The sequence below is a fragment of the Fusarium musae genome, chromosome 8, assembly GCF_019915245.1.
Source record: "Fusarium musae strain F31 chromosome 8, whole genome shotgun sequence".
Classification (NCBI taxonomy): domain Eukaryota; kingdom Fungi; phylum Ascomycota; class Sordariomycetes; order Hypocreales; family Nectriaceae; genus Fusarium; species Fusarium musae.
In genome coordinates this window covers 425,467-449,101 of record NC_058394.1, presented here as the reverse complement: position 1 = coordinate 449,101, position 23,635 = coordinate 425,467, and the positions used below count along the sequence as shown (strand labels likewise).

Genomic DNA, 23,635 nt, shown 5'->3' with positions numbered 1-23,635 from the left:
ACTTTGCACCCTAGACCACGTCACTTGTAGCCAGAGTCCCTCTATAATGAACGTAGGTAGGTGCCCGGTAGTCGTGAAATAAAGGGCGCTCAAAAGAGGAAGTCAAAATGGCATACTTCACCCATCACAAGGTGATATCACATGGCCAAGTACCTTGGTGCCAAAATGTCCTGGGGTCATCTCTAAGCATTTGTGAATAAAATATATTTGATAAAGATATTTAGGTACCAAACATCAGCGGCTTGCTTGACATTCGGTTTGTATTCTACTGTTTCGGAATTTAGGGAGTGTCAAATCTCCCATCTGATTGTGCTTGCTGCGTCATCCAAACTCAGCACAGTTACGTTCACAGGCCTCTCATCAGTTCTTATACCCTACAGAGAGTAAAAGTTCACCTTTGACAGAAGTGTTCAATTAATACTTCTAAAATTCAAAGATTCTTCTTATCCTTTCTGGATTTTTCATGAACTGAGTATACAAACACCTAGGGCAGCTCTGCAACCTTCTCGCGAAAGATCCGTTCTGCTCGCTGCCAAACCCCCTCAGTATCCCGGCGGTCCAGAGTCAACAAACTTGGCAGAAGTAGTGAGGAATACTCGTCACTCGACTCGCGTGCAACCATGGTAGGAAGATGATCGATAGCAATGATGCGCAGTTCAGGACCATCAATATGCTCAGAAGCAGGGACAGTCGGGTTTTCGAACGAACTGTAGCTGGAGTAGACGGGAATAGGGTTATTCTCGCTGTTGGGGTCGCAACTGACGTCGCAAATGACCCGGAGTCGTCTGTCGGGTCCTGAGAGTGCTTCAAAAGTTGTGAAGGGTGGGATCTTGTTGGAACCTAGGTAGACGCAGTTCACAAAAATATCAGACGAGGCGACTTCAGGAAATGGGCCACCCTTGCTCGTCTCGGCGATGTCCCATTTCAGAATGTCACTAACACCAATGGCCTCAGCTGCTGCGATGGCACCTTTGCCGCAGCGGCCCAGGGCACCGATTACGATCAGTCGAGGGAGCGCGCCGTGGTTGGCGGAGCGTGCAGCGTCGACCTTACCCTTGACAAGTTCAGTCAAAGCAGAGGCAGAGTCAACGACGGGAACCGGTCTTTGGGGTACGCCAGGGTTGAGCAGCTGGTGAGCCCAAGACAGGAGTGCCAGAGCGGTCCCGGCATATCCCGCCCAATATCCGAATGCAGCTACCCGGCGTCCATCTTGGTCCGTAAGAAATTCCAAGTCATATAGTAAGCCATCCGCGTTTGCGAAGCGGGACAGCTCAGTAGCCCAGCCGCTTTGCTTCTTGAATACATGAGCAAAGTGAATGTAGGTGTGAGGTAACGGTGCTGGACGTGGTCAGTAAGCGAAGCTAAAAGACAAGTCATGAGCAAACATACTACCATTCGCCTCAATCTCCTTCAATCCCAGGATAATATCCTCCTTGGGTGCATTCACCCACGAGCCAGCGGGTACGATTTCAGCCCCAACATCTCTGAACTCGTCAATCTTGTAAATGCGGTCCGGGGATTCCTCAACCCGAACTGTGTAGCCAGCGTCGAGCAAAGCCTTAGCAGTCGCAGGTGACACTGAATTGTTAGATGAGGGTTTTATTTTATGAGATACGAAAGGGGTCGTTACATGGAGAGCGACGCTCTAGAGGCTTTGTCTCGGTCCGGAGATGAATGACGACAGGCGATATGTCGGTGTTGTTGGTGTTGATGGTGATAAACTCTTCGTGATTGTGGAGTCACGAACGATCATTATTGTGAGCGGTTATGAAGCTTCAGGGTCGAAACATGCCGGAATAAAATGATACCGAAAAGATGAGTCACCCCACTCCGATACAGGACCAAATTTTGTGTGCTTCAGGATAGATACTTTGTTAGTAAATATAGATTTGCTAACTTGGGCACTTTTATAATCCTAGCAGCCTTAGTAATTTCTTAATATCTTGTTTACAGCTTGTCTCAGTCTTAGAGGCAAGTGATCAAAGCGCATTTATGTTAAACCTTTATGCCTCGTCCTACTCGTTTCGTCCCTCAGACAGCCTCATTTTCCTGCTGCCCTTTACTTGTCATTTGCTAAGCGCTTCTTTGGCATCGATATCGACACCTATTGGCGGGTATCACATACTTGTCAACCTTGATTTTTCTGATAGTATAATGGCAGAGATTTGGTGCAGAGGCCGGAAGCATGTCTGCAGAGTGGTGAGTCGCAAGCTCAAGGGTTACAGGCATAGTAGTTAATCATAAGTCGGGATTGTCGAATCACAAGATATATTAAGGTATTATAAATATTACTTTAAGCCCTTTGAGACCTCCTAAGTCTTCAAATATACTATGAATTTGTTCATAAAGGATTGTCGCCCCCCCTCTTCGCAAGATCTTTTGATGAATGCGAAAGCAAGGCCTCATAACAAGAGATCGATTTTGAAACCCACACGTACTAGGTAACTGACTATAGCTAGAAGCACTTACTTACTTTTCTCAGTGTCATTATTACCCAAACCGTGTCTTGCCTTTGAGAAAGATATGCAAGAGGATATATGATACAGCTCCAGTAAAACACAGCCCGCTGATGACTCCAAACCCCTTGAGATACTTTGGCTTCTCTGAAGCTGGGAACAAGTAGGCACCGTAGATCTGCGCCAGATTACCCATTGCATTGACAAACGCCAGAGAAATAGCTCGTGTCTCATTAGGCATCGAGCCAAAGGTAGTCGAGGCGTAAGACAATGACAAACCATTTGAAGCCCAGAGCGCTGCAGCCATGATGACGAGGAGAGCGTAGCGTGCTGTGAAGTTGTAGACGACGCATATGATGATGGCGCACAGCATGGCGATGCTCATCCAGGTGCAAAGTATGACACCTCGCCATTTGCTGTTCTTATCGGCGAAGTAGCCTGTGAGAGCGGTGACTACAAATGCAACGCCAAAAATGGGTATGGTCATATACTGAGCTGCCGTGGATTCGTATCCGAGACCTTTGACGAGAGTGGGGTAGAAGTAGGAGAGGGTTGAAGATCCCACGATTGCCTGGGGGGTCCGTTAATCAGTCGCGTTCCCAGAAACAGCGGGCAGTAGACTTACCATGTACCCAACAACAAAGAGCCAAGTGCACCAGTTAGTCATACTGAGTTTGAAAGCCTGCCAATGACCTAGTTTCTCTTCATCTTCAGTATGGACCTGTGGTCTGTCGTGCTGAAGTCTTCGAATGGCGAGATCGATCTCTTCCTGGCTGAACTTGAGCCTCGACGTGTTTGCTGGAAAGTCAGGGAGGATGAAGTACGCAATGACAGCGACTCCCATAGTGGCAGCACCCTCAACAACAAACAGCCATCTCCAACCAGCCTTGCCGTGTGCACCGTCTAGACCGCTAGTGATAGAACCGGCCAAGAGGCCACCGAATGCACCGGAGAGGATAGCAGCTGAGATGTACACGGCGAATCTCTTACTCTGTTCTTCACTCTTATACCAAGACGACAGTAGTAGAAGCACACCAGGAGCAAAACCAGACTCGAGGACACCCATGAGGATTCGGAACCCGATCATATGTTCGTAGGTACGCGTGAAAGCCATTGCGATTGTGACGCCACCCCAGACAAACATGATGCCGGGAAGATATCGACTCGGACGGGTTCGTGTGAGGATCATATTGGAGGGGACTTCGAAGACGACGTATCCAACGAAAAAGACGACGAGCACGATGGAATATTTGTTGGAGTCGAGGTTGAGGTCTTTGTCCATTCCGGCAATCTTGGCATTTCCGATACTGTTGAAAGGTCAGTCAGACTCTAACGCATATGTGAAAGGGGTATACTGACTTGGTTCTGTCCATGTATGACAAAAGATACATGAACCACATCATAGGGAGAATGAAGAGGTCGATCTTGCGAACCAGCTTCCTCTCTGCTTCAGTTCCGGGCACATAGTCGTCACTCGCCATAGAGTCTTCCTTAGGATCGATGATGTTGTCGTCATGCTCGAACGACTGTTTGTTCTCTACCTTATCCATGATGCCGAGCACGGGATGACTATTTGACGCGCCTGAAGATGCACAATAGAAGATTGAGTGATGATGAAGCAATTGAGATGTGAGATACGAATGATACTTAAATAGAATAGATGCCATGCTTTTCACTACACACTTTACCGTCGTATCTTGGAGATTGGCATTTTTCCAGACGAGAGATGTTTTCCGAGGGCAGGAATCAGCTGTTCTAGAATCGTGGAGACCCCAGATTTTGGCCAAGACTAATTTAGCTTCTGCCTCTACGCGAGCTAAACGACAGGGACGATGCTATTGGGGGTAAACTAAACCGCGCTTGGGGGTCATTGAGACCGCGAGACGGGGTACAAGTCCTAGGATGCCTGCTCCTTGGCGGGTTTGTGGTGTGATGTGCTTCGCGTAGATTTTGTGGGTAGCCGTCTTGAGGTCGATATTTAAGATTTCTTTACTTTTTGAATCACTATCTCCCTTCTTCTACATCAAATCGATTAACCGTTCTTTCAAGTTTCCCTCTATCCCTCTTTTTCTTAAAAAAAAAAAAAAAAAAAAAAAAAAAAAAAAAAAAAAAAAAAAAAAAAAAAGCCAATTGCACACAATGACAAGTGGAACTCAAAACACGAACGGTGCCTCTAACGGTACAAATGGCGCCGCCAATGGACACGGGCCTCTGAGTACCATGCCCGGCCCCAACCACGATTACAAGGTGACCCTACAAGACAAGGTCATTGCCAGTATGTATTTGGAGTCAATACCCTGCAAAAAATGATCACTTCTAATAATCAAAGTAACTGGTGCCAATCAGGGCATTGGCCTTGGTATCGCCGAGGTCTGCCTCGTAAACGACGCTGCCTTCGTTTACAGCCTCGACGTCACTGAACCCTCAGAGCCCTTTGAGGCTCTACTCAAACGCTTCCCGGGAAGACTGGGTTTTCAAAAGTGTGATGTGACCCTCGAAGAGAGTGTGACTTCTGCGATAGATGCCATTATCGCTGATAAGGGCCGCTTCGATGGAATGGTTGCTAACGCTGGCGCCACGAAGCATCAACCTGCCTTAGATTTTACAGCTGAGCAGGTTGAGAAGCTATTCCGATTGAACGTCTTTGGGGCTTGGAATTGTGCAACGGCTGCTGCGCGGGCATTCATCAAGCTTGGCTGCAAGGGCAGCATTGTGTTTACAGCTAGTATGACTTCGTACCGCCCCAACAGAGTGAGTATCCTCCAAATCTTTTGGCAAGACTTCCTCCGCTGACTCAAGCCAGGCTGCTCCCTCAGCTCCTTATGGTGCAACCAAAGGCGCAGTGCGGAACATGACGCATACACTCGCGATGGAATGGTCGCAGTACGGCATTCGAGTGAACAGCATTTCACCCGGCTTCGTCAAGACTGCTCTGACATACTATGTTGAGACAGCGCCGGACTGGGATACTAAGATGAAGTACTACGGCGGTATGCCTCGACTAGCGCTACCGCAGGAACTTGGAGGTGCATATGTGTATCTGCTGAGTGAGACAGCGACCTACACAACGGGAATTGATATCCCGATTGCGGGCATTGTTGGCGCTTGGTGATAGAATGCTATTTCCATAGATACTTTACATTTTCAATAGACTTTTTGCATCTTGTGAGAGCATCTATGTCGTACCATACATAGCCTTTGGTTCCATCTTTGGGGCTGGTGCCGGAAACAGAATACCTGACGTCCCATTACTAGCTTGAATAAACAAGAAAAAATGGTAGATGTAAGTATCAGGGTTTCTCAAGACAAACTTTTACGTCACCCGATAATATTATAAAACCAAGGCGTCCTTTCTGCTTCGTTCCCCACAACTCCCTAACATAGGGATATCGACGTGGCTGACGCAAACGCAAACTTAGGAAACGAAAGCATGATAGCTCAATCCCTTACGCTTAGTCCCCAAGGACTTAGGGAATATGTTAAAATCTATTTGAGCTTTGATCGCCACATGGGAAGTCCAGTAAATACTTTGTTGATGGTGAATAAAAGCCATTGTATTTAGTTTCTACTTCAATCTGCCATTCCTATGCGGCAACTACTGGTGCAGTTACAAGTTGTTGTCTATCATAATCCTCAATGATCTTAACCTTGGCAGCAGATGAGGAATTCTATACAATCATCAACAAATAATGCACTCAAAAACAAAGTGAATGCACTTACGGGATCAAATTCGTATCCTAGCCATTCCTTCACCAGCCTCTTAGCAAGCTCAATCCCAACAACCCGCTGCCCCAAACACAACACTTGAGCATTATTGCTCAGAACTGATCGTTCAACAGAGAAACTATCGTGGGCTGTTACCGCCCTGATACCACGAACTTTGTTGGCTGCGATGGCAACACCGAGACCTGTGCCGCAGATCAACAACGCTCTGTCGGCTTCACCCTTGGCAACTTTTTCAGCAGCTGCGATGGCAAAGTGCGAGTACGCTGTCTTGTCCTCCTCTGATGAAGGACCAGCGTCGATGAGCGACGAAACACGGGGGTCTGAGAGCAGCTGTTGGGCGATGATGGACTTATAGGGGAAGCCGGCGTCGTCCCCGCCAATGATGATGCGAAGTCCGGATGGCATTGTGTGTCAGCAATGTAGGGAAGAAGAAATTATTGGTATTACATCCAAAGTTCATCAGTGATAGCCAAATGAATTCGATCTCTGCTCCTGTTGTGTACTTTATGCTCGTCCATAACCTTTTCTTCAGGCATGCCCGGAAGCGACTCATGGTTGCAATGCAGGGACCGCGCTTCGAGGTCACGTCGCTAAAGGCGACAAGGTTCAGACGAGCGAAGCTGGTCCGAGTTGGGTTAGTTCCAGTTGCAAGATTGCCTCGAGGCGCGAATGTGCGGAGACATGCGGAGTGAGTGGTGCAGGGATCAATTGATGGCAGAACACCAACCCAGAGACATCCAATCTTGCTTATACGCCGTGCATGCAGTCAAAACAGAAGTAATAGATTGCATATCAGCTTAGCAGAAACCATGGAAAAAATGACTCCAACTTGGGAACCGCAAAACAACAAGACCTGTCAAATTCTCAAGGCAGCTGAGGATGCCGGCTATGGAGTCGTTGCACCCATCGCCTACAACATCGAGCACATTCTGGCTTTTGTACGCGCCGCCGAAGCCAAACGCAGTCCTCTCATCATCCAAGTCTTCCCTTGGGCCATCAAATTTTCCTCCGGCCTTCTCATCCACGCAGCAGCCCACGCAGCGCGCAATGCTTCAGTTCCCATCGCGATCCACTTAGACCATGCGCAGGACGAGGCGATCATTCGACATGCCGCTGACTCTCTCCCTTTTGACAGCATTATGGTTGACATGAGTCACTATGAGATGGAGGAGAACCTGGCCAAGACGAAAGAGCTGGTAGAGTACTGCCATGCGCGAGGGATTGCTACGGAGGCTGAACCGGGGAGGATCGAGGGAGGGGAAGATGGGATTGCGGATACAGCTGATTTGGAGGGAGCTCTGACGACTTCAGAGCAAGTGGAGGATTTCATTGCGACGGGGATAGACTTCCTTGCGCCAGCGTTCGGTAATGTTCATGGAGAATATGGAAAAAGAGGTCCCGTTCTCGAGTTTGATCGGTAAGTGAACCTTGCAAGTCATTACATCAAGTTACATAAAGTCTAACCCGTTTCAGCCTCGAGATGATTCGGTCGAGAGTCAATAGGCGCGTGAGAGTTGTGCTACACGGGACCAACGATTTCCCAGACGATATAATGAAATCCTGTATCAAGGGCGGTGTTTCCAAGGTAAATGTGAACAAGCTTGTCTTGGATGATTACCTGATTCACATCAAGGAGCAAGCATCGAAGCTCAACTTGACGACATTGATGGAAGAGGGCGTGGAGAAGGCTCAGAAACTCACGGAGTGGCAAATGGACGTCTGCGGTTCTTCAGGAAAGGCGTAATACATCAAATCATGCCGTCGCTCATTATGATAGATTAACAAGTCACGTTCTGGCTCAGTCTTCTGTCTCAGAAGCCATCCCGACTTCCTTCTTGATCTGCCTTGGCCCACTCCGTTCGCAAATCATCTCTCCACATCTTCATGGGAACCCAATTCACTCTAGCCTCACACGCTTCCATCAAAGAAATGACCTTTTCACGGTTATGAGCATCCTGTAGACAAAGACCGGCACCGTAAAGACATTGAGCTGATACAATCTGACATGCTTCATCCTTCAAGTCCATGGCTATTCCGCAGATGGTGTCCACAGACTGCGTGAGTGTCTTTTGCATTCTCAGATACCCATTGAACCCGGCCGGTATTGGACTATGAAGCGCTATCAGTATCTGGGCAAAGGCGAGTGCCTGCAGCGCGGCTCCGAATTCTGGCGGGTGTATCCAAATCGCTTTGAAGACATCGGTCGTGTCGGAGGGCGATGGAAGAGGCTGGTATTGCTCGCCGAGATGAGACTTGAGCTCTTCTATTTTGTTCAGAATGTCAACTCTGGCACGGCCCAAGTCCACTGGCGCTAGGCGACTGGGTGTTGATCCAGATATAGCAGCATGGGAATGGGCATAATAATTCACAGCCTGTGAGAGGAGGTATATAGCTCTCTCTGCCAAGTCATGCTGACCAAGCTCGCCGAGATCTTGAACTGGCACCCAGAAACTCAGACAAGGCCTCTTTTCTCTGAATGCAGCCCATATATCCTGACGCAGCCAAGCCCACCACACAGCCTGGCGAAGACCGCCAGAACCACCGTTCACGTCTTGAGATCTCTGTATCCAGAAGACGCCTTTGAGATGTCTCTGCCAGTTTCCCCGGCCATCTGATTCATCTAGCATTTCGTACGACGAGATAACAATGGCCGTGGCTAGAAGCTCTTCTGAGTTGGTGTAGCTCGTGTAGGCGAGTGCTTCTTGTACGTAGTGAAGTGTTTCGTAGTAATGTCGGATAGACTCGTTATCCGTCACAGTATCGTTGCTGGAATTGGACGATTTGGAACGATGACGTGCAGCGAGGGCAAGAATGGCATGAAGGAGGCCCGGGTCTTTCAGCGCCAGTCTGACAACATACGTAGAGAACAGTCTCTGCGGATGAAAAAGGTCCAGCCATAAAGCACATTTCTCTGCAAAGTGACGAAGAAGAACAGCTTCATGAGGGGATAAAGTTGCTGGGCTCACTCCGGCTTTCCAGCTGGTAGGCTCGACCTGAGCAACTTGAGACAAGCGTTCTTGAAGGCTTCCAATGTCTGGAGGTCTCTCTTCACCTTCTCTCAAGGCTGGTGTTGGCGCAAGTGAGAAGCCGCTATCCGCTTGTGCGGCGTCGTTGGCGAGAAGGTCAAGCCACCGGGTGGAAGCAAAGTCGGCAGTCCAGAAGGCTGAGTCTGGTGACCAGGTAGAGGTAGGTAGTGGCTGGGCGGCCACGCCGAGGAGTGAGACTTGGTTCGCCGGCAGAGAAGGCTGTATGCTGGGTCCGGAGTCAGTGACGAGGCTGCTATGCGAGCCTGGCAGATCAACCGCGGTTGGAGACTGTTGGTCCCTGAGGAATAACTGATCCCCTGATTGTGTCTCGGAGTCGTCAACGCTTGTCAACGAGTGCGTTTCGGGGTAGACGCAATCGCGAGATCTGATAGTACAGGGCCCGCAGACTGGACGTCTCTCTGCCATGTGTCAGTGGCGCATTACAGCCAGAGGAATGGACTCACACATACCGTCGCACTTCTTGTGCCGCTTGCGACACGTCAAACTGTACCCGTTAGACCTCAATGATGATCATGATGCGTAGCACTGACCATCCAGTTCTCGTACGCAACCCTCGGCTGCGGGATTTGCGAGGTCTCTTCCTCGCGCGCATCTGATCCTCTTCATCATCCATTGCAGAGGGTTTACGGAACCTCCCTTGGAGGAGGTATCGCGAGACGCAGCACTACAAGAAGTGGAACTTGACGACCATGCATTAGCCGAAGCGTGAGAGCCATTGCCGGGGATTAACCAAAGAGATCCGAGTCAGGTTACAGAGGGTGCCAAAATAAATGGATTCATGACCTACGGAACTCACCCGACTGAGACTAAACCTACCTGTGCATTTTTGTTTCTTGAGACAGATGTCCTCGGCTTTTTTCGTCTGCCAAAGAGTTAGCTCCAAACTGCGGGGAACCTTGCTAACTTTAGATAGCCTGCGAGCTTGACAAGTTGCGTCTCGCGGTCTTGTTACCCTGCAGATGACATGACTGGGCGTTGAAATACTCGAAAAGAAATATCGGAAGAGGTAAATCCAGTGACAGTTTGGCTCGTCACGAGGTTGGAACATTTCATATGGATACTGGCTGTCGATTGAATTATATATCGACTCGATATCAATTGAACCTTCATTTTACTGTGATTCTTCTTAAACCAACGTGACTCCATCGCTGACAACAACCCGTGTACTCACTCCCATCATGTCAACAAAACATTATTTCTCAGAAGCAGCTGCGAATTCCTTGGTATCCCGGGCACTTAGATCACTCGTAACAGCAAATCACCATCTCACCCTCGACGAGCCCGAACGTGTTGTAGCCAACCAACACCACGACCCCTCAAAAGTCGCCATCATCAGCGGTGGCGGTTCAGGCCATGAACCGTCCTGGAGCGGCTTCGTCGGAGAAGGCCTGCTCTCTGCAGTAGCATGTGGTGATATCTTTGCGTCACCGAGCACCAAGCAGATCCTAGCTGCTAAAAGGCTGGCACCGTCTACCAAGGGAACCATCTTTCTCATCACGAATTACACTGGGGATCGTCTTCACTTTGGCCTTGCTGCTGAGAAGGCAAAAGCTGCGGGGTCAGGAGAAGATTATGTGGTGCTCCCTGCTACAGACGATGTTTCTATTGGGAGGAGCAGATCGGAGCGCGTGGGGAGGAGAGGCATGCCTGGTCATGTCTTCAGTAAGTAACTCGAAGAGCTTGTGCCTCACTGTACTGACATGAGTAATAGCAATGAAGATTCTTTGTGCTGCTGCCGCTGAGGACTGGTCTTTTGAACAATGCGTAAACCTAGGTCGAGCAGTCAACGACAACACCGTCTCAATCGGATCATCGCTTGATCACTGCCACGTCCCGGGTCGGCAGTTCCAGAAGATAGCCGATGATGTCTGCGTCATCGGAGCCGGAATTCACAATGAGCCCGGTCAACAACTGGTCTCGCCTTTCCCGACAGTTGAAGGCGTCATCAAGTCCTGTTTGGAGCTGCTATGTGACAGTAGCGATCCAGAACGAGGATTCTGCAAGCTCGATCAAGACGATGAGGTTTTACTGCTTGTGAATAACTACGGAGGTCTTTCAAACCTGGAGCTTGGTGCATTGGTTGACGAGGTTCAACAACAGCTCGCTTCCACTTGGTCTATCAAACCAGTCAGATGTCTATCAGGATCGTTCGAGACCTCTTTGAATGCACCTGGCTTCTCAGTATCACTGTGCAACATATCAGCTGCAGCAGCCCTTTGCGATTCAACAGCCACAACATTACTCGAGCTTTTTGACCGGCCCACTGCGGCGGTTTCGTGGCCTAACCTCGTTAGACCATCGCGGAAGCTTGTTCCTGGGAACGAAGCGGAGCAAAATGGCCAAGCAAATGGAGAAAGGTCGGTCGCGATAACCAAGCAGTATGATTCAATGGATCCTACATTACTTGAGAGATGCATCAGGTCAGCTTGTGAGAAGGCCATCCTAGCTGAGCCAAAACTCACCGAGTGGGATATGATGATGGGCGACGGTGACTGCGGCGAAGCAGTCAAGGGACTTTGTGAGTCCGTGATCGGAAAGCTTGATGAGGGAATCGCTGCCTCAGGTTCTGTCGTGTCGTTCCTCGAAACAATCACCGACATAGTTGACGACATGGGCGGTACACTCGGCGCCATCTTTGGAATACTTCTCACGGCTCTCAACAACGCCCTCAAGCGCCAACTCGTAGACCAGAAAGTCTCCCAGCCGATACCTGCAGACATCTACGCTGAGGCACTCCATGTTGCTGTAGAGTCTCTCAAGACTTGCACGACAGCAAGAGAGGGAGACCGCACCGTGATGGACGTTCTTCTGCCCTTTTCGGATGAGTTTGTGAGGACAAAGAGCTTTGGGGGTGCGGTTGCGAGGGCGAAGGAGAAGGCAGAGGCTACGCGATATCTGAGGCCGAAACTTGGGAGGGCTTTGTATGTTGGTGAGGCTAGTGAGCAGCAGGTGCCTGATCCTGGAGCTTGGGCGCTCTACGAGATGCTTGTTGGCCTGGCAGAAAGTTTATAGAAGGTACAAGCCTACACGGCAATGATTTATTTCGACAGATGTTTGAAAACTGAACGAAGATATTTATGCAAATGCTATCAGAGGATCCTGTATCACGCAGCAGACATCCTATCATCATAAACTTCACATCCGTTATATCCACAACCTTGTGGCTGAGAGCTTATTCCGGCAGAAAGAACTTGACTTTCTTAGGAACAAATCTCAGCCTCCCAAAAATCGTCCTCCAAGCCACACTCTCTAGTCCCTCTTGACAGGAACCTTGCGGTACCTAACCGTCTCAACACCAGAGTCGTCAAACGTTCTGTCCGCAACAACCTTGTATCCGCCAATCCTGGGCAGTATCTTCGTCCAGAAGCTCCAGTAGACACCACCGAGGATCAAAACACCGACACCAACAACAGGAAATACGTAGTACGGATATCCATCTGCGTTCCAGTCACCATCGGGTGGGATGAAGGGTACCAAGGCGAGGAAGATGTTGGCGAGGAGGTAGATTATCGAGATGGGGAGATATGTGTGCCACGGAGATGTCCAGTTCTCGGATTTCTTATAATGCAGGTATATCAAGCCCGCTGTGACGAATCCGTTAATCCAGGAGCCGGGGTATGTGTACCTGACTTGTTAGCGTCGTAGATAGAGCTTGGAGATAGATGACATACAGGTTGACGATAAAGTTGTACGCTGGTCCAGCAGGCGGCGCAAGAAGCACAATAACCGTAACAATCCAATGCAAAAAAAGCTAAATCATCAGCCTCATCCTCATCGCCCACAAAGCTCACCGAACTTACCGCAGAAGCCGGTGCATTGAACGGCTTATTCGACGCCCAGAACCGACTAAACGGCAACATGCCCTCCTTGGCCAACTCCTGATTCAGCCTCGCATGCGCGAACGAAACAGCAAGCACATTCCCAAGATTACTCAACGCCACAAAAGCAGGGAGACTGCTCGCCGCAGCGCTCTCCCCAAAGATATTCCGAAAAAAGAGTCCAGCCACGATGACTTCTGACTTGGCGAGGTCTGATTTCGGGATGGCGGCAAAGTACGCTACATTGGCGAGGACGTATAGAATCGTCACGCCACCGATAGCAATGGGTGCTGCGATGGCGAGTGTTTTCTTGGGGTGCTTGAGCTCGCTTACGACGTAGTTTGCGTTCTCCCAGCCCTTGTAGCTGTATATGATATTGAGGAGGGCGTTGGAGTAAGCGTATGCGCCGCCGCCGCCGTACCCATCGCCATCTTCGATCCTGAAAGCGTTGTCAAAGTTGTGAGGATTTGGTACGCGACGATGACCTGCAAGGGCTGCAAAGCCTGAAAAGACGATGAAGAGAAGAATGACGACCTTGAAAACGCCCAGAACGTTGAAGAGACGAATACCCCACTTTGGGGTTACACTGTGCATCAGGACAGCAAAGGTCACGCACGTCACTGCGATACCGCGGGCTTCCCAACCATCAGGTGTTTCACGCCCCGAAGCAAAGAGGATATACCTCCCGAACGCAAGAGAATTACCAGACGAAAAGCCAAGAAGAATCATCTGCGATGCGAGAACGCATGTTGCTAGATATCGAGGACGGCGATAAACGCGCTCAAGATAATTCTTCTCACCGCCAGATCTGGGGATAGCAAGTCCGAATTCGAGAAACACGCTTAGACCGCAGAAGGTGAGGAAGCCGCCTATCACCCAGAGCATGAGAGATATGCCGACGGAGCCTGTAGCTGCAAAGATACTCGACGGCGTTGAAAAGACTAAACGTCAGCGACGTCACTGTAAAATGGAAAGAAAAACTGACTTCCTGTTCCAATCATCTTGTTCAGGATCAGAAACACAGCACCTGTAACACCAATCTTTCGATCCTCAGTGTACGCAAAGTTCTGCGCATCAATGGTACTCTCATTATCAGGTCGTTCATCACTGATGTCATGGTGTCTCAAGCCATCCAAGGCTTGAGTTTTCTTACGGTCAGCCATTGTTGCTGAACAAGGTACACAGGAAGTGGGAGTCATTCTTATAACAAAGGAATACGGCGCAGATCGATGTCGACATTTTACCCTAGTCACACGGAATATGCAGCGAGTTGCTCAAAATGGCAGGTCGTGAGACTTGCGGGCGTTGGGGGCGGCACACAGAAATAAGCTCATAAGCATAAGACAAGGTTTCAAGGATGCCGATCCCATGACATGGGGGGCGGGTAATATCATTAGGTACAAGTCTAGAAGCAAAAGATGTGATCGGTCATCTTGGCAGAAGCACCAGGCTGCTCAAACCCAAGGTTGCCAAGCGACGTCTTAGCCGCCTTTACCATCCCCGGCGGTCCGCACAGCATGATCTTCGCGTCAACACTTGGCGCGGGGAACTTTTCCTCCATGAGTTCCTGTGTAGCAAACCCTGTACCAAAAGCCCAATTCTCCGGTGCGTTTTCAACGACGTAGTACAGCCTGAAATTCTGGGGGTATCGACGCGCAAAGGTTTCGAGTTTGTCGCGCAGAAGAATATCTTGTTCCGAGCGGTTCGCGTAAATGAGGCTCACCTGCGTTAGATCGCGATCGTCTTCGCAAATCGCGCGGATGATCTGAAACATGGGCGTTATGCCCGTTCCGCCTGCGAGCATGCCTATTCGTTTACATAGACCGTTCTTATAGCGCATTGCGCCCTTTGGCCCGCGGAAGGAGACTTCATCACCGAGAGAAAGATTGGCGAGGTATTTCCCTGTCAGAAGCCCATCGGGGTAGCATTTGATGACAAGCTCCAGTTTCCCGAGGTCATTGTTGTTGGAGATGGGGGTGTATGAGCGGTTGACGACCTGTCCGTCGATCTCAGCCTTGATGGCGAGATGTTGGCCTGTTGGGAGACCGAGGATTGTTGTGGGTGTTGGCAGGCTGAAGACAAGACGATAGACGTTTGGGGCGATTAATTCCTTCTCTGTTAGGGGGAGGGCGTGGTATGTTGTTGGGTCGAGCCAGCCTCGTTGGATGAGGGGGTTGACTTTTGTGACCTTGGGCATCTTCTTGTGAGGAGCGTAACTCATGAAGCCGCCTTCTTCGAAGTGGAGATGCTTGGAGAGTTTCTTGGCAGTGATTGTACCAGCGACGGTGAAGAGCGCTGAGGCAATCAAGAAACCTTCCAAGAAGCCAGGTCCTGAGCCGCTGGTCTTGAGCTTGGGTAGTGAATTCAACATCTCGGGGTTCAATCTGTACGCTTGGAGTGCAACAGCGCCGACAGAAATAGCAGCTGTAGCTGTGAGTGCCGTTGAAGTAAAGCTACTCCCAGCAACAGCTTTTGGCGCCGCCTTTTTGAGCGTCACAGCTTTAGGCGCGCCTCGTACAGGAGCACCACTGTACGTCCCAATGAGATACTTCTCCATAATTTCAAACGCATCTTCAGAATGACCTGCATTGTCAAACTCCACCGTCGAGTCCTTGCCCGCGACTTCAATCAAAACATCCGCACCGCCAGGATGATCCTCAATGTATTTCGTAACATCATAAACTAAACCGTCAGAAAAGTCTCACCGCCAGACCCAAAACAACGTACCTTTTCCGTTGATGATTGTCCAACAATCATCACGAGTGCTGTGAGCAGCCACTTCCTTAGCAGTAAACGAAGCCATTTTCTTTACCTGAACAGAAAACAATTACGGAGCGCAGACGGGTTATATGAAGACAATCAAATACCACCTCGAGGATTGGCCAGGTAATTTCCTCAACAGGTCAAGCCGAGGCTCCAAGGTGTTTTCTCGGCCGACTGTGGGTCCGGAACGGCCGAGAGACCGTGCTTGCTCCGTTTCATGATTTCACCAACTAACAAAGGATATAAACCCGATTCAAACATGGATACAAGGTTGCATTGACCGAGGCACGGAATTCGGTGTCAATGGGTCCGTAAATACCGTCGGATTTGTTCATGAAACACGATAAGCCAGCATGTTCTGTACCAATAGAAGCTGCCATGACTCAAATGCGTTATTTCCATACGAATAAGCTAATTTAGTCTAATCAGCGATACCCGTCCAATAGTGCAAGCCACGCCGAAACCTAAGTACTCACCCGGCGTGCAGCGGAGATTTAATGCGCCACCGAATCATCCCGTCTAGGGGAGGAAAGAAAACTCAGGACCTTACCATAAAAATATTTAGGTAAATCTACCCTAAATTTAGGGGACTCTTTACTAAGTTTATTTCGACACCCTGTGTCAAGGTTCGGTGTTTTCTTGCCCCCCGAGGCCCGTCCATGCGTCAAAATCTTCACCCCTATCCATATCCATATCCATACCCATATCGATCCATATCTACCGACAGATTGCAAGGTTTGGGGATCCACTTGACATTGAGGCTCTGAGGCTCTGAGCCTCGGCTCATTTAACGTCACTGGTCTATATAGACAGTCTCTCCGTAGCAGCCTGTCATTTGCTAAACAATTCTCAGCATTCAATTCATCATGGCTACTAAACGCTTCCATCTTATGGGTGAAGACCCTTCAACTGCCCAAGAAATTGAGATCCCTACGTCATTAGACGAGCAAGGCCTTCAACATTTGGTGGCGTCGCATTTTGCAATTGTTGATCCATCTGGTAAGTCGTTTCGTTGACAAAAGTGACGTCGCTAATTTTTAGGCATTGGTTTTGTCACCGAGTCTGATGCTTTGACAACGGTCGCAGATGTCCTCGCTGCAGATGACATTTCCATCACTATCGATGGAAAAGCTGTTCGTGAGGTTCCAGGCCCAAAAGGTCTGCCTCTTGTAGGCAACTATTTTGAAGTCTACCCAGACCATCTCGGTAACCACCAAAGGTTATTCGAAAAGTATGGCCCCCTTTTCAAGACCACCAACATGGGCAGCACCATTTATCACACAAATGATCCCAAGCTTGCCAACATTGTTTTCGGCGAGACAGACTTTTTCTCAAAGCGCATCATCGAAGGTCACCCTCTTTTCCCCATCAAGAACAAGGAGGCTGGTGTTTTCCTTGGTGACACTGATACAGAAGAGTGGAAAGAGGTACACAAGTTTCTGCCTCCTGCTCTTGGTCCCAAGGCCGTGCGACATTATGCCCCGACCATGCAAAAGACTGTTGAGGATGCATTCAAGGTATTTGACGAACTTGATGAGCGCGACGAGGCTTGGAATGTGTATCCCTACATGTTGAAGCTTGGATCTCAGGCTGTCGGCAAATTGGTGCTAGGCATGGACTTCCAACACTTTACCTCTCCTGATGCACGACCTCATGCCATGGTGATGAGAATTGCGCAATCTCTGGAACTCAACAAGAAGATCACTTCGATGGGCAGCTGGTACAAGAACCTCCCGTTCGGTGATCCTCAACGCCTTCGTGACGCTCGCGCGCACATGGAGTTGATGATGAAGGAGTCTGTCGAGAATGCTTCCAAGGGTGAGGGAGACTTGGAGCTGCAAGATGCTGCCGTTCAAGCCGAGAACATGGTCGACTACGTCCTTCGTGCTAGCGACAGCAAGGGCAACAAGCTTCCCCGTGAGCGCATCATGGAGCCTCTTGTTGTTGCCACTGGCGCCGGCTTCACAACAACCAGTTCTCTTCTGTCGTGGCTGCTGTACGGTCTCGTTGCCTACCCCGGCATGCAAGAGAGACTTCTCCAAGAGATGGTCGACAACGGCTTTGACGAAAACACACAAATCACAGCTGACCTGACCAACAAACTTACCTTCCTTGACAAGTACATCAAGGAGACACAACGTCGACACAACCCTTCATACCAACCTGCGCGAACAGCATCCGTGGACATGATTCTCCCTGGTGGCTATAAGCTGCCCAAGGACTCAATCGTCATCCCCGCCCTTCACCACATTCACAACAACACCAAGATTTGGGACAACCCAGCTCTATTTGACCCTGACCGATGGGATACCGATCGTGTCAAGAACCGTCCCAACGCCTCATACATTCCTTTCGCCACTGGTCCTCGTATGTGCGTTGGCTTCAACTTTGCTCTCCAAGAAGTCAAGGTTTTCCTGCCCAAGTTGGTGTATCGATACAAGTTCAGTCTTGCGCAGGATGGACCTGTCGAGTATGATCCAATGTTTCAACTTATTCGACCGAACAACCTGTATGTGAGGGCGGAGCGAAGGATAAAGTGGCCTTCAAAGAGCGATTAGATTGGGAACGGATAGACAAAAGTATAATAGATTTAATGTACAATAGATGAGATGAGATGTATATAAAAACATTGATATATGTCAGTAGAGTGGTATTATCCCCGCAGTGCCTTCAAAGCTGAGTTCTGGGCGAGTAACTCCTTTGGGTCGCCAGTCTCGATGACTCGCCCATCCTTCATGACAACGGCGAGATCAAAGTCTGTCACATAATCAAGCCGATGAGTGACTTCAATCACTGTTCGGCCTTGCATAACCTCTCGAATGATACGTCGTACGTCTTTATCGGTAGCTTTGTCAACAGTGCTGGTTGGTTCATCAAGGAGAACGATCTTTGAGTGCGAGAGTAAGGCTCGTGCGAGACAAAACAATTGTCGCTGTCCAACCGAAAACCCAAGCTCGCTCAGATCAGCATCAAGTCCACCGCGTGTTTCAATGGTAGCCCATAGGGTAGTCTTTTTGAGAGCTTCGACGAGAATTTCATCCGCTTGGACAAGTGACTCAGGGTCAAGATTCTGTCGTACTGTGCCTGAGATGCTTACGGGATCTTGAGGGATTGTTGTTATCTGGGATCGGATGTGTTGACGCGGTATTGATGCTAGGTCTTTGCCGTTCATATGAATGCTTCCTGATTGTAGCTCGAGTAGGCGTAGGATAGAAAGGATCAAAGATGATTTGCCACTGAGATGTTAGCTAATTCACCCAATGGGAATGGTTACTACCTTCCAGTACGTCCACATATGCAGACCTTTTGCCCAGCTTCAATGGTAAGAGAAACATCACGAAGTACAGCTCCCGATTCATCGCTAGGTTGTTAGTCCGGATTCTCCATAGAAGCTCTCACGTACCTATACGATGCAGTCACTCCATCAAACACTATTTTACCCCCGGGCCAATTGTCTGGGACTTCGGTCTCACCCTGCTTGTTCTCATTTGGGGTGTTGCTGATGAACGACTTCAACCTGGCAATAGCTCCAAGCGAAGTCTCCAGAGTCGTCCACTGATCAATTACCGTTGTTAGTGTCATATTCAGCCCTAGCAGGTTAACCATGGCTAGCCCAATTGCGCCCTCGCTAGTAGTGCCAGGAATCCGCAAGGCAATCGTGACCAGCAAGATGGCCATCCCCGCAACGAAGAGGTCAAGTACCAGCTCCAACCATCGCTGAATACAGAACATCAGATAAAAAGGCTTTTGCGATGTATTGAGCATGCGGAAGCTTTCATCGAGAAACTCATTTGTCCATCCGAATGAGCGAATGGTTGCGAGCCCAGCTGTAATCTCCGTGAATTGTGTGTATAGCGGTGTCTTGGCTTCGAGATCCAAGAGTCGCATCTGTCGGGAAGTGCGCAGGTAGTGCTTTTGGATGAGATACAGAGCCAAGAATGAGATGGGGAGAAATGCGCCAAAGTAGCTCGCTCCCGAAGCCACTACACCGACCTGAACCAGGCATCGCAAAGTCACTGGGAAAGTTAGTGAAGTCTCAGAGTGAAGAGGTTGCTTACAATCGAGTGTTAGGTAGAACGCTAGTGGAAGAGACATGTCGATGAGTGTCATGTCCTGGCTGAAGCTACTCGGGTCAGCAAAGTCCCTGAATGCACCTTCACCTACCGATTCAAGATGCTGCCGCTTTCTGTTGACGTAAAGAAGTGCAAAGGAGCTCTGTCGGAAAAATTGTTAGCTAACAACACCTCGACACCTCATCACGTCAAACACTTGACGATGAACTCACCTGCATACGGAGTTCAAAAGCTGCTCGTGAAGATTGTTCGATGACTTTTCGACACCGACAATTAGAAAGTAACTGATGGTCAGCGGATTCTATCCCCAGGCGGCTCACTTACTCGATATTAAGGAGTGCCAGGGCCATTGAAGCAACGACCAGCCCTATATATCCTCCTGCGTAATGAGCATCCTTTGAGCCCTCTCCTTCCTCCGTCCAAATTCGTAACCAGATTTCTACATCGTCAGCTTCACCTCAACGACGAACATAATACTCACGAGGCATGGCTTCAAGGACGGCGCCAATCACAGAAAGTGGAAAAATGATGCTAATGACTTTCCAACCCATCGACCTCACATATATCTTGTAGCAATCCGTATCTCCTGTCTTCCGAGCCAAGTCAATCTCCTTCTTCGGAGTAAGCTTGACTATGTCTTTCTGTGTAGACTCCCGGGATTCGATTGGTGCGATAGTGTTTAGAGTTTCGGTGGCTTCGAGTTGAGAGTATAGAACTTGATTGCGAGTGATGCGACCGTCTTCAATCACTGTAACGAAGTCCGCGAAGGGCAGATAGTGAACTAAAATGTCAGAAAAATCTCAACTTGGGAGAAGTCATACCGTTACTGGTTACTAAGACAACAGTGCTCGTCCGGAGCAAACCATCCGCTCTCAGGAGGCGATGGAAGACTGTATCTGCAGTCGTTTTGTCAAGGCTGCTGAAGATATCATCGAGTATAATCATCTTCTTGCGCGAATAGACAGCTCGCGCAAGGGCAACCCGCTGCTTTTGGCCTCCACTCAAAGCCACTCCACCGGAGCCAACAATTGTCTCTTGACCCTGGGGCAATTGATGGAGATCCTCTTCCAAAGCGCAAGCATGAAGAACTGTCGACAGCCACTTCTCATCCATCGGCGACTGTCCAACGATATTTTCTCGGATCGTGGTGTTGCGGAGCCATGGTACCTGGTCGCAATACGCAAGAGAATCCTGGGCCTTGACTGTCCCCTCTGCTGGTATAAGCTCGCCGATGATCGCTTTCAAGAGTGATGACTTGCCGCAGCCTACTCTACCCACGAGCATGTTGAGTGTCCCGGGCGAGATTCGGAGGTTGATGTTGGTGAGCAAAGAATTTCCATCAGGTGTCTGAAACCTGGCGTTTTGTATGGTGATGGCATCAACGTCGACCGCCTCCTTAGTGACAATCTGCTCATCCAGAAGCAAGAACGCTTGAATTCTGCCGCTGCCCCCGAGCACACCTGCAATCTGCATCAAAGAGACGAGAATCATGACAAGTGGTTGAGTCACAACAGAAATCAAGGATAGCGATGTGAAGGCTTCTGCGACACTCAGACCTTCATCTGCCTTGGTCCAGTAGATTGCAGACATGATGACAACCACAGGAGTCAACTGGGCAGAAATCATGGCTGTACCGTTAGCGATGCCGCACAATTATGGAGTTACTCACCAAGGGCGTTGAAGTAGACGAGCAACCATCGGAACTTGGCAGAAACTTTGAGCTCTTTGACTCTTAGGCCTTGCACCATTTTAAGAAAGAAATCCGTCAAACCCATCATTTTGATGCCTTTCATCTGATTGAGCATGCTGGATGTCTCACCAACTCGCTTCTGAACTGCTTCGTTCCACTTCACTGTCGCTGGCTCCATGGCTGGAGAGATGATGCCGCTGATGATTGTTGTGACTTCAATGTTAGCTTGGTCAAACGAGGACCAGGTTACTTACTGACGGTTGGAACCAACACAAGCAAGCTTGGCTTACCAACTTGACGATAAAGCAGATAAATCCCCACAGGAAGTTCAAGCATATTTGCCCACATGTCATGAACGGAGGCTCCGGCAGCAACAATCGTCTCCACGTCCGCCGTCATGAGCGTAACAGGTGCAGAGTCTTTGATGGACGCGGTTTTGAGCTTGAGTGTCTTCTTAAAGATCAATGACACCAGTCCACCTCTGTACATAGTCACTAACTGATAAGACATGTGTTTGTGCCAGGCACCAGAAATCGCAAGGCCGAGGTAGATGAGGACTGTAGCTCCGATGAGCCCGCTGGAAGTTTGGATCGACATTTCCTTTTTGCTGACGAGCACGATGACGGATTGGATGAGGAAGGGTTGCGCAAAGTTGAAGCCGCTGTGGAGGAGTCGAGGGATGATGCCGGCAGCGAATTGCCACTTGTATGCGAGGAAAGTGCTCTTCAAAAGATTGGGCTGGCCACTATTGCGGGCTACAACTGTTAGACATACAGCAACAAGGTTCAGGAATGCCGCAGTCAGGACCTACCTCGTTCCCACTGTTTCTCTAACGGCGCGGATACATGGTCCGTATCAAACTTTGAGTCTATCGCCTGCAGGTCTTCGGTCTCAAGAATCGTGCGGTGGCCTTGCAGAAAGAGACCATTCAACCACCAGAAGAAACTCCTGTTGATTACTCCCGATGAGGTCTCGTGTATCCTTTCCTTTTCGCCAAGTAGTGTCTTTGGTACTTCTTCGAGAATCAAGAGGATCGTCTTGATCACAAATGAGGCAGTGAAAACACCTGCAATACTTCGCATCGATCGTATCCAGAGGGTTCGGACGAAGGCAATGTCGAGGATGATGGTGATGACAAGAAATGATCCGAGCAGCTTGGATGGCTTCCTGGAGTTTCGGTGTTCGACAAACGACAAAGCAGCAAGTGCAAATGATTCGATCAAGCCAAGGACGGGTTCAGCGATGGCTGTTTTTGTCGAGTTTTGTCGGCACCAGAGGACAAGCAAAGTGGTTTGAAGGCTGGCATAAATACCAATCGTGACCTGTGTTGTTAGCACAAGTAAAAAGAAGAAGTGATCGCTTACCATCTTTGCCCATAGCAAGGGGCCAGATTTGGTGACCCTTTCATTGTTCCATAGGACATAGAGTCTCAGTGGTACAAGCAATATGAACAGACCGGTTGGGAGGAGAGATAGAATACTTTGTTCAAAGAGAATGGTGAAGTCAAAGACACCCGCTCGCTGGGGGCCAAAAGCGTTGTCCGTATCCATGGTTTGAGGCTGTCATGATCTCGAGCAGTCGCATGTTGTCGGCTCTGTGCTGATTATATACCGTCAATTCGGATCAAGGTGCGCAGCGCTCCAAGGCACTAGAAGAGGCTTAGCGCGGAGTCATGATGGATGATGGTGGGGCCATACGGAATACGGCGTACAGAGTACGAATGGGTTGAGCTTGGTGCTTGCTTACCTATGGTCGGTTCGTTCCATACTAAGTCAAACTTGGCTTTCATTAAGAATCATGCGATTGACGGCATCATAAGCGCGGCTCGTTTTTATTCCGACCAGAAATTCCAGCAGGTAAGTTTCGGAATTTTGAAAAGGCTGCGGCCCGAGAAGTCCAGTCCTTTCATTAAGGAATATGCTCGCAAGCCATGTTGTGGCGTCTTGTTATGCTGTAATGTTAGGCTAGGTACCTAAGGTAACTTTCAAAGGTTCAGCGTTGGCTGTCCCCTGATTGCTGAGGTGGAGTGCTGGGCGGATATCATCTACCCCCGCACTCCCAC

The 23,635-nt window shown here is 49.3% G+C and overlaps 13 protein-coding genes across 13 annotated transcripts; 4 read left to right on the top strand and 9 right to left on the bottom strand.

Moving 5' to 3' along the window:
* Positions 1–484: 484 nt before the first annotated feature.
* J7337_010372 (uncharacterized protein) lies at positions 485–1,753 on the bottom strand (the record flags this gene model as incomplete). The annotated part of the gene is made up of 3 exons (XM_044827957.1): positions 485–1,338; positions 1,390–1,578; positions 1,723–1,753. The coding sequence occupies 3 exons, from the start codon at positions 1,751–1,753 to the stop codon at positions 485–487; spliced, it is 1,074 nt and encodes a 357-aa protein (XP_044676511.1).
* A 737-nt stretch (positions 1,754–2,490) lies between these two features.
* J7337_010371 (uncharacterized protein) lies at positions 2,491–4,006 on the bottom strand (the record flags this gene model as incomplete). Its single annotated transcript, XM_044827956.1, has 3 exons — positions 2,491–3,027; positions 3,082–3,763; positions 3,816–4,006. The coding sequence occupies 3 exons, from the start codon at positions 4,004–4,006 to the stop codon at positions 2,491–2,493; spliced, it is 1,410 nt and encodes a 469-aa protein (XP_044676510.1).
* A 589-nt stretch (positions 4,007–4,595) lies between these two features.
* J7337_010370 (uncharacterized protein) lies at positions 4,596–5,568 on the top strand (the record flags this gene model as incomplete). The annotated part of the gene is made up of 3 exons (XM_044827955.1): positions 4,596–4,731; positions 4,786–5,207; positions 5,260–5,568. 3 exons carry the CDS (start codon positions 4,596–4,598, stop codon positions 5,566–5,568), a joined length of 867 nt encoding a protein of 288 aa, XP_044676509.1.
* Positions 5,569–6,040: 472 nt separating this feature from the next.
* Positions 6,041–6,587, bottom strand: DERI2 (D-erythrulose-4-phosphate isomerase 2; the record flags this gene model as incomplete). The annotated part of the gene is made up of 2 exons (XM_044827954.1): positions 6,041–6,124; positions 6,177–6,587. The coding sequence occupies 2 exons, from the start codon at positions 6,585–6,587 to the stop codon at positions 6,041–6,043; spliced, it is 495 nt and encodes a 164-aa protein (XP_044676508.1).
* A 413-nt stretch (positions 6,588–7,000) lies between these two features.
* On the top strand, positions 7,001–7,926 carry J7337_010368 (uncharacterized protein; the record flags this gene model as incomplete). Its single annotated transcript, XM_044827953.1, has 2 exons — positions 7,001–7,599; positions 7,656–7,926. The coding sequence occupies 2 exons, from the start codon at positions 7,001–7,003 to the stop codon at positions 7,924–7,926; spliced, it is 870 nt and encodes a 289-aa protein (XP_044676507.1).
* Positions 7,927–7,993: 67 nt separating this feature from the next.
* J7337_010367 (uncharacterized protein) lies at positions 7,994–9,842 on the bottom strand (the record flags this gene model as incomplete). The annotated part of the gene is made up of 2 exons (XM_044827952.1): positions 7,994–9,627; positions 9,776–9,842. 2 exons carry the CDS (start codon positions 9,840–9,842, stop codon positions 7,994–7,996), a joined length of 1,701 nt encoding a protein of 566 aa, XP_044676506.1.
* Positions 9,843–10,407: 565 nt separating this feature from the next.
* Positions 10,408–12,241, top strand: J7337_010366 (uncharacterized protein; the record flags this gene model as incomplete). The annotated part of the gene is made up of 2 exons (XM_044827951.1): positions 10,408–10,891; positions 10,941–12,241. The coding sequence occupies 2 exons, from the start codon at positions 10,408–10,410 to the stop codon at positions 12,239–12,241; spliced, it is 1,785 nt and encodes a 594-aa protein (XP_044676505.1).
* A 237-nt stretch (positions 12,242–12,478) lies between these two features.
* On the bottom strand, positions 12,479–14,210 carry J7337_010365 (uncharacterized protein; the record flags this gene model as incomplete). The annotated part of the gene is made up of 4 exons (XM_044827950.1): positions 12,479–12,854; positions 12,901–12,980; positions 13,030–13,988; positions 14,033–14,210. 4 exons carry the CDS (start codon positions 14,208–14,210, stop codon positions 12,479–12,481), a joined length of 1,593 nt encoding a protein of 530 aa, XP_044676504.1.
* Positions 14,211–14,452: 242 nt separating this feature from the next.
* Positions 14,453–15,850, bottom strand: J7337_010364 (uncharacterized protein; the record flags this gene model as incomplete). The annotated part of the gene is made up of 2 exons (XM_044827949.1): positions 14,453–15,729; positions 15,775–15,850. 2 exons carry the CDS (start codon positions 15,848–15,850, stop codon positions 14,453–14,455), a joined length of 1,353 nt encoding a protein of 450 aa, XP_044676503.1.
* An 826-nt stretch (positions 15,851–16,676) lies between these two features.
* On the top strand, positions 16,677–18,368 carry J7337_010363 (uncharacterized protein; the record flags this gene model as incomplete). The annotated part of the gene is made up of 2 exons (XM_044827948.1): positions 16,677–16,809; positions 16,852–18,368. The coding sequence occupies 2 exons, from the start codon at positions 16,677–16,679 to the stop codon at positions 18,366–18,368; spliced, it is 1,650 nt and encodes a 549-aa protein (XP_044676502.1).
* A 95-nt stretch (positions 18,369–18,463) lies between these two features.
* J7337_010362 (uncharacterized protein) lies at positions 18,464–19,905 on the bottom strand (the record flags this gene model as incomplete). Its single annotated transcript, XM_044827947.1, has 2 exons — positions 18,464–19,046; positions 19,214–19,905. 2 exons carry the CDS (start codon positions 19,903–19,905, stop codon positions 18,464–18,466), a joined length of 1,275 nt encoding a protein of 424 aa, XP_044676501.1.
* A 436-nt stretch (positions 19,906–20,341) lies between these two features.
* Positions 20,342–21,751, bottom strand: J7337_010361 (uncharacterized protein; the record flags this gene model as incomplete). The annotated part of the gene is made up of 3 exons (XM_044827946.1): positions 20,342–20,664; positions 20,705–21,511; positions 21,553–21,751. 3 exons carry the CDS (start codon positions 21,749–21,751, stop codon positions 20,342–20,344), a joined length of 1,329 nt encoding a protein of 442 aa, XP_044676500.1.
* A 68-nt stretch (positions 21,752–21,819) lies between these two features.
* On the bottom strand, positions 21,820–23,123 carry J7337_010360 (uncharacterized protein; the record flags this gene model as incomplete). Its single annotated transcript, XM_044827945.1, has 3 exons — positions 21,820–22,328; positions 22,385–22,895; positions 22,938–23,123. The coding sequence occupies 3 exons, from the start codon at positions 23,121–23,123 to the stop codon at positions 21,820–21,822; spliced, it is 1,206 nt and encodes a 401-aa protein (XP_044676499.1).
* Between the last annotated feature and the right edge of the window lie 512 nt (positions 23,124–23,635).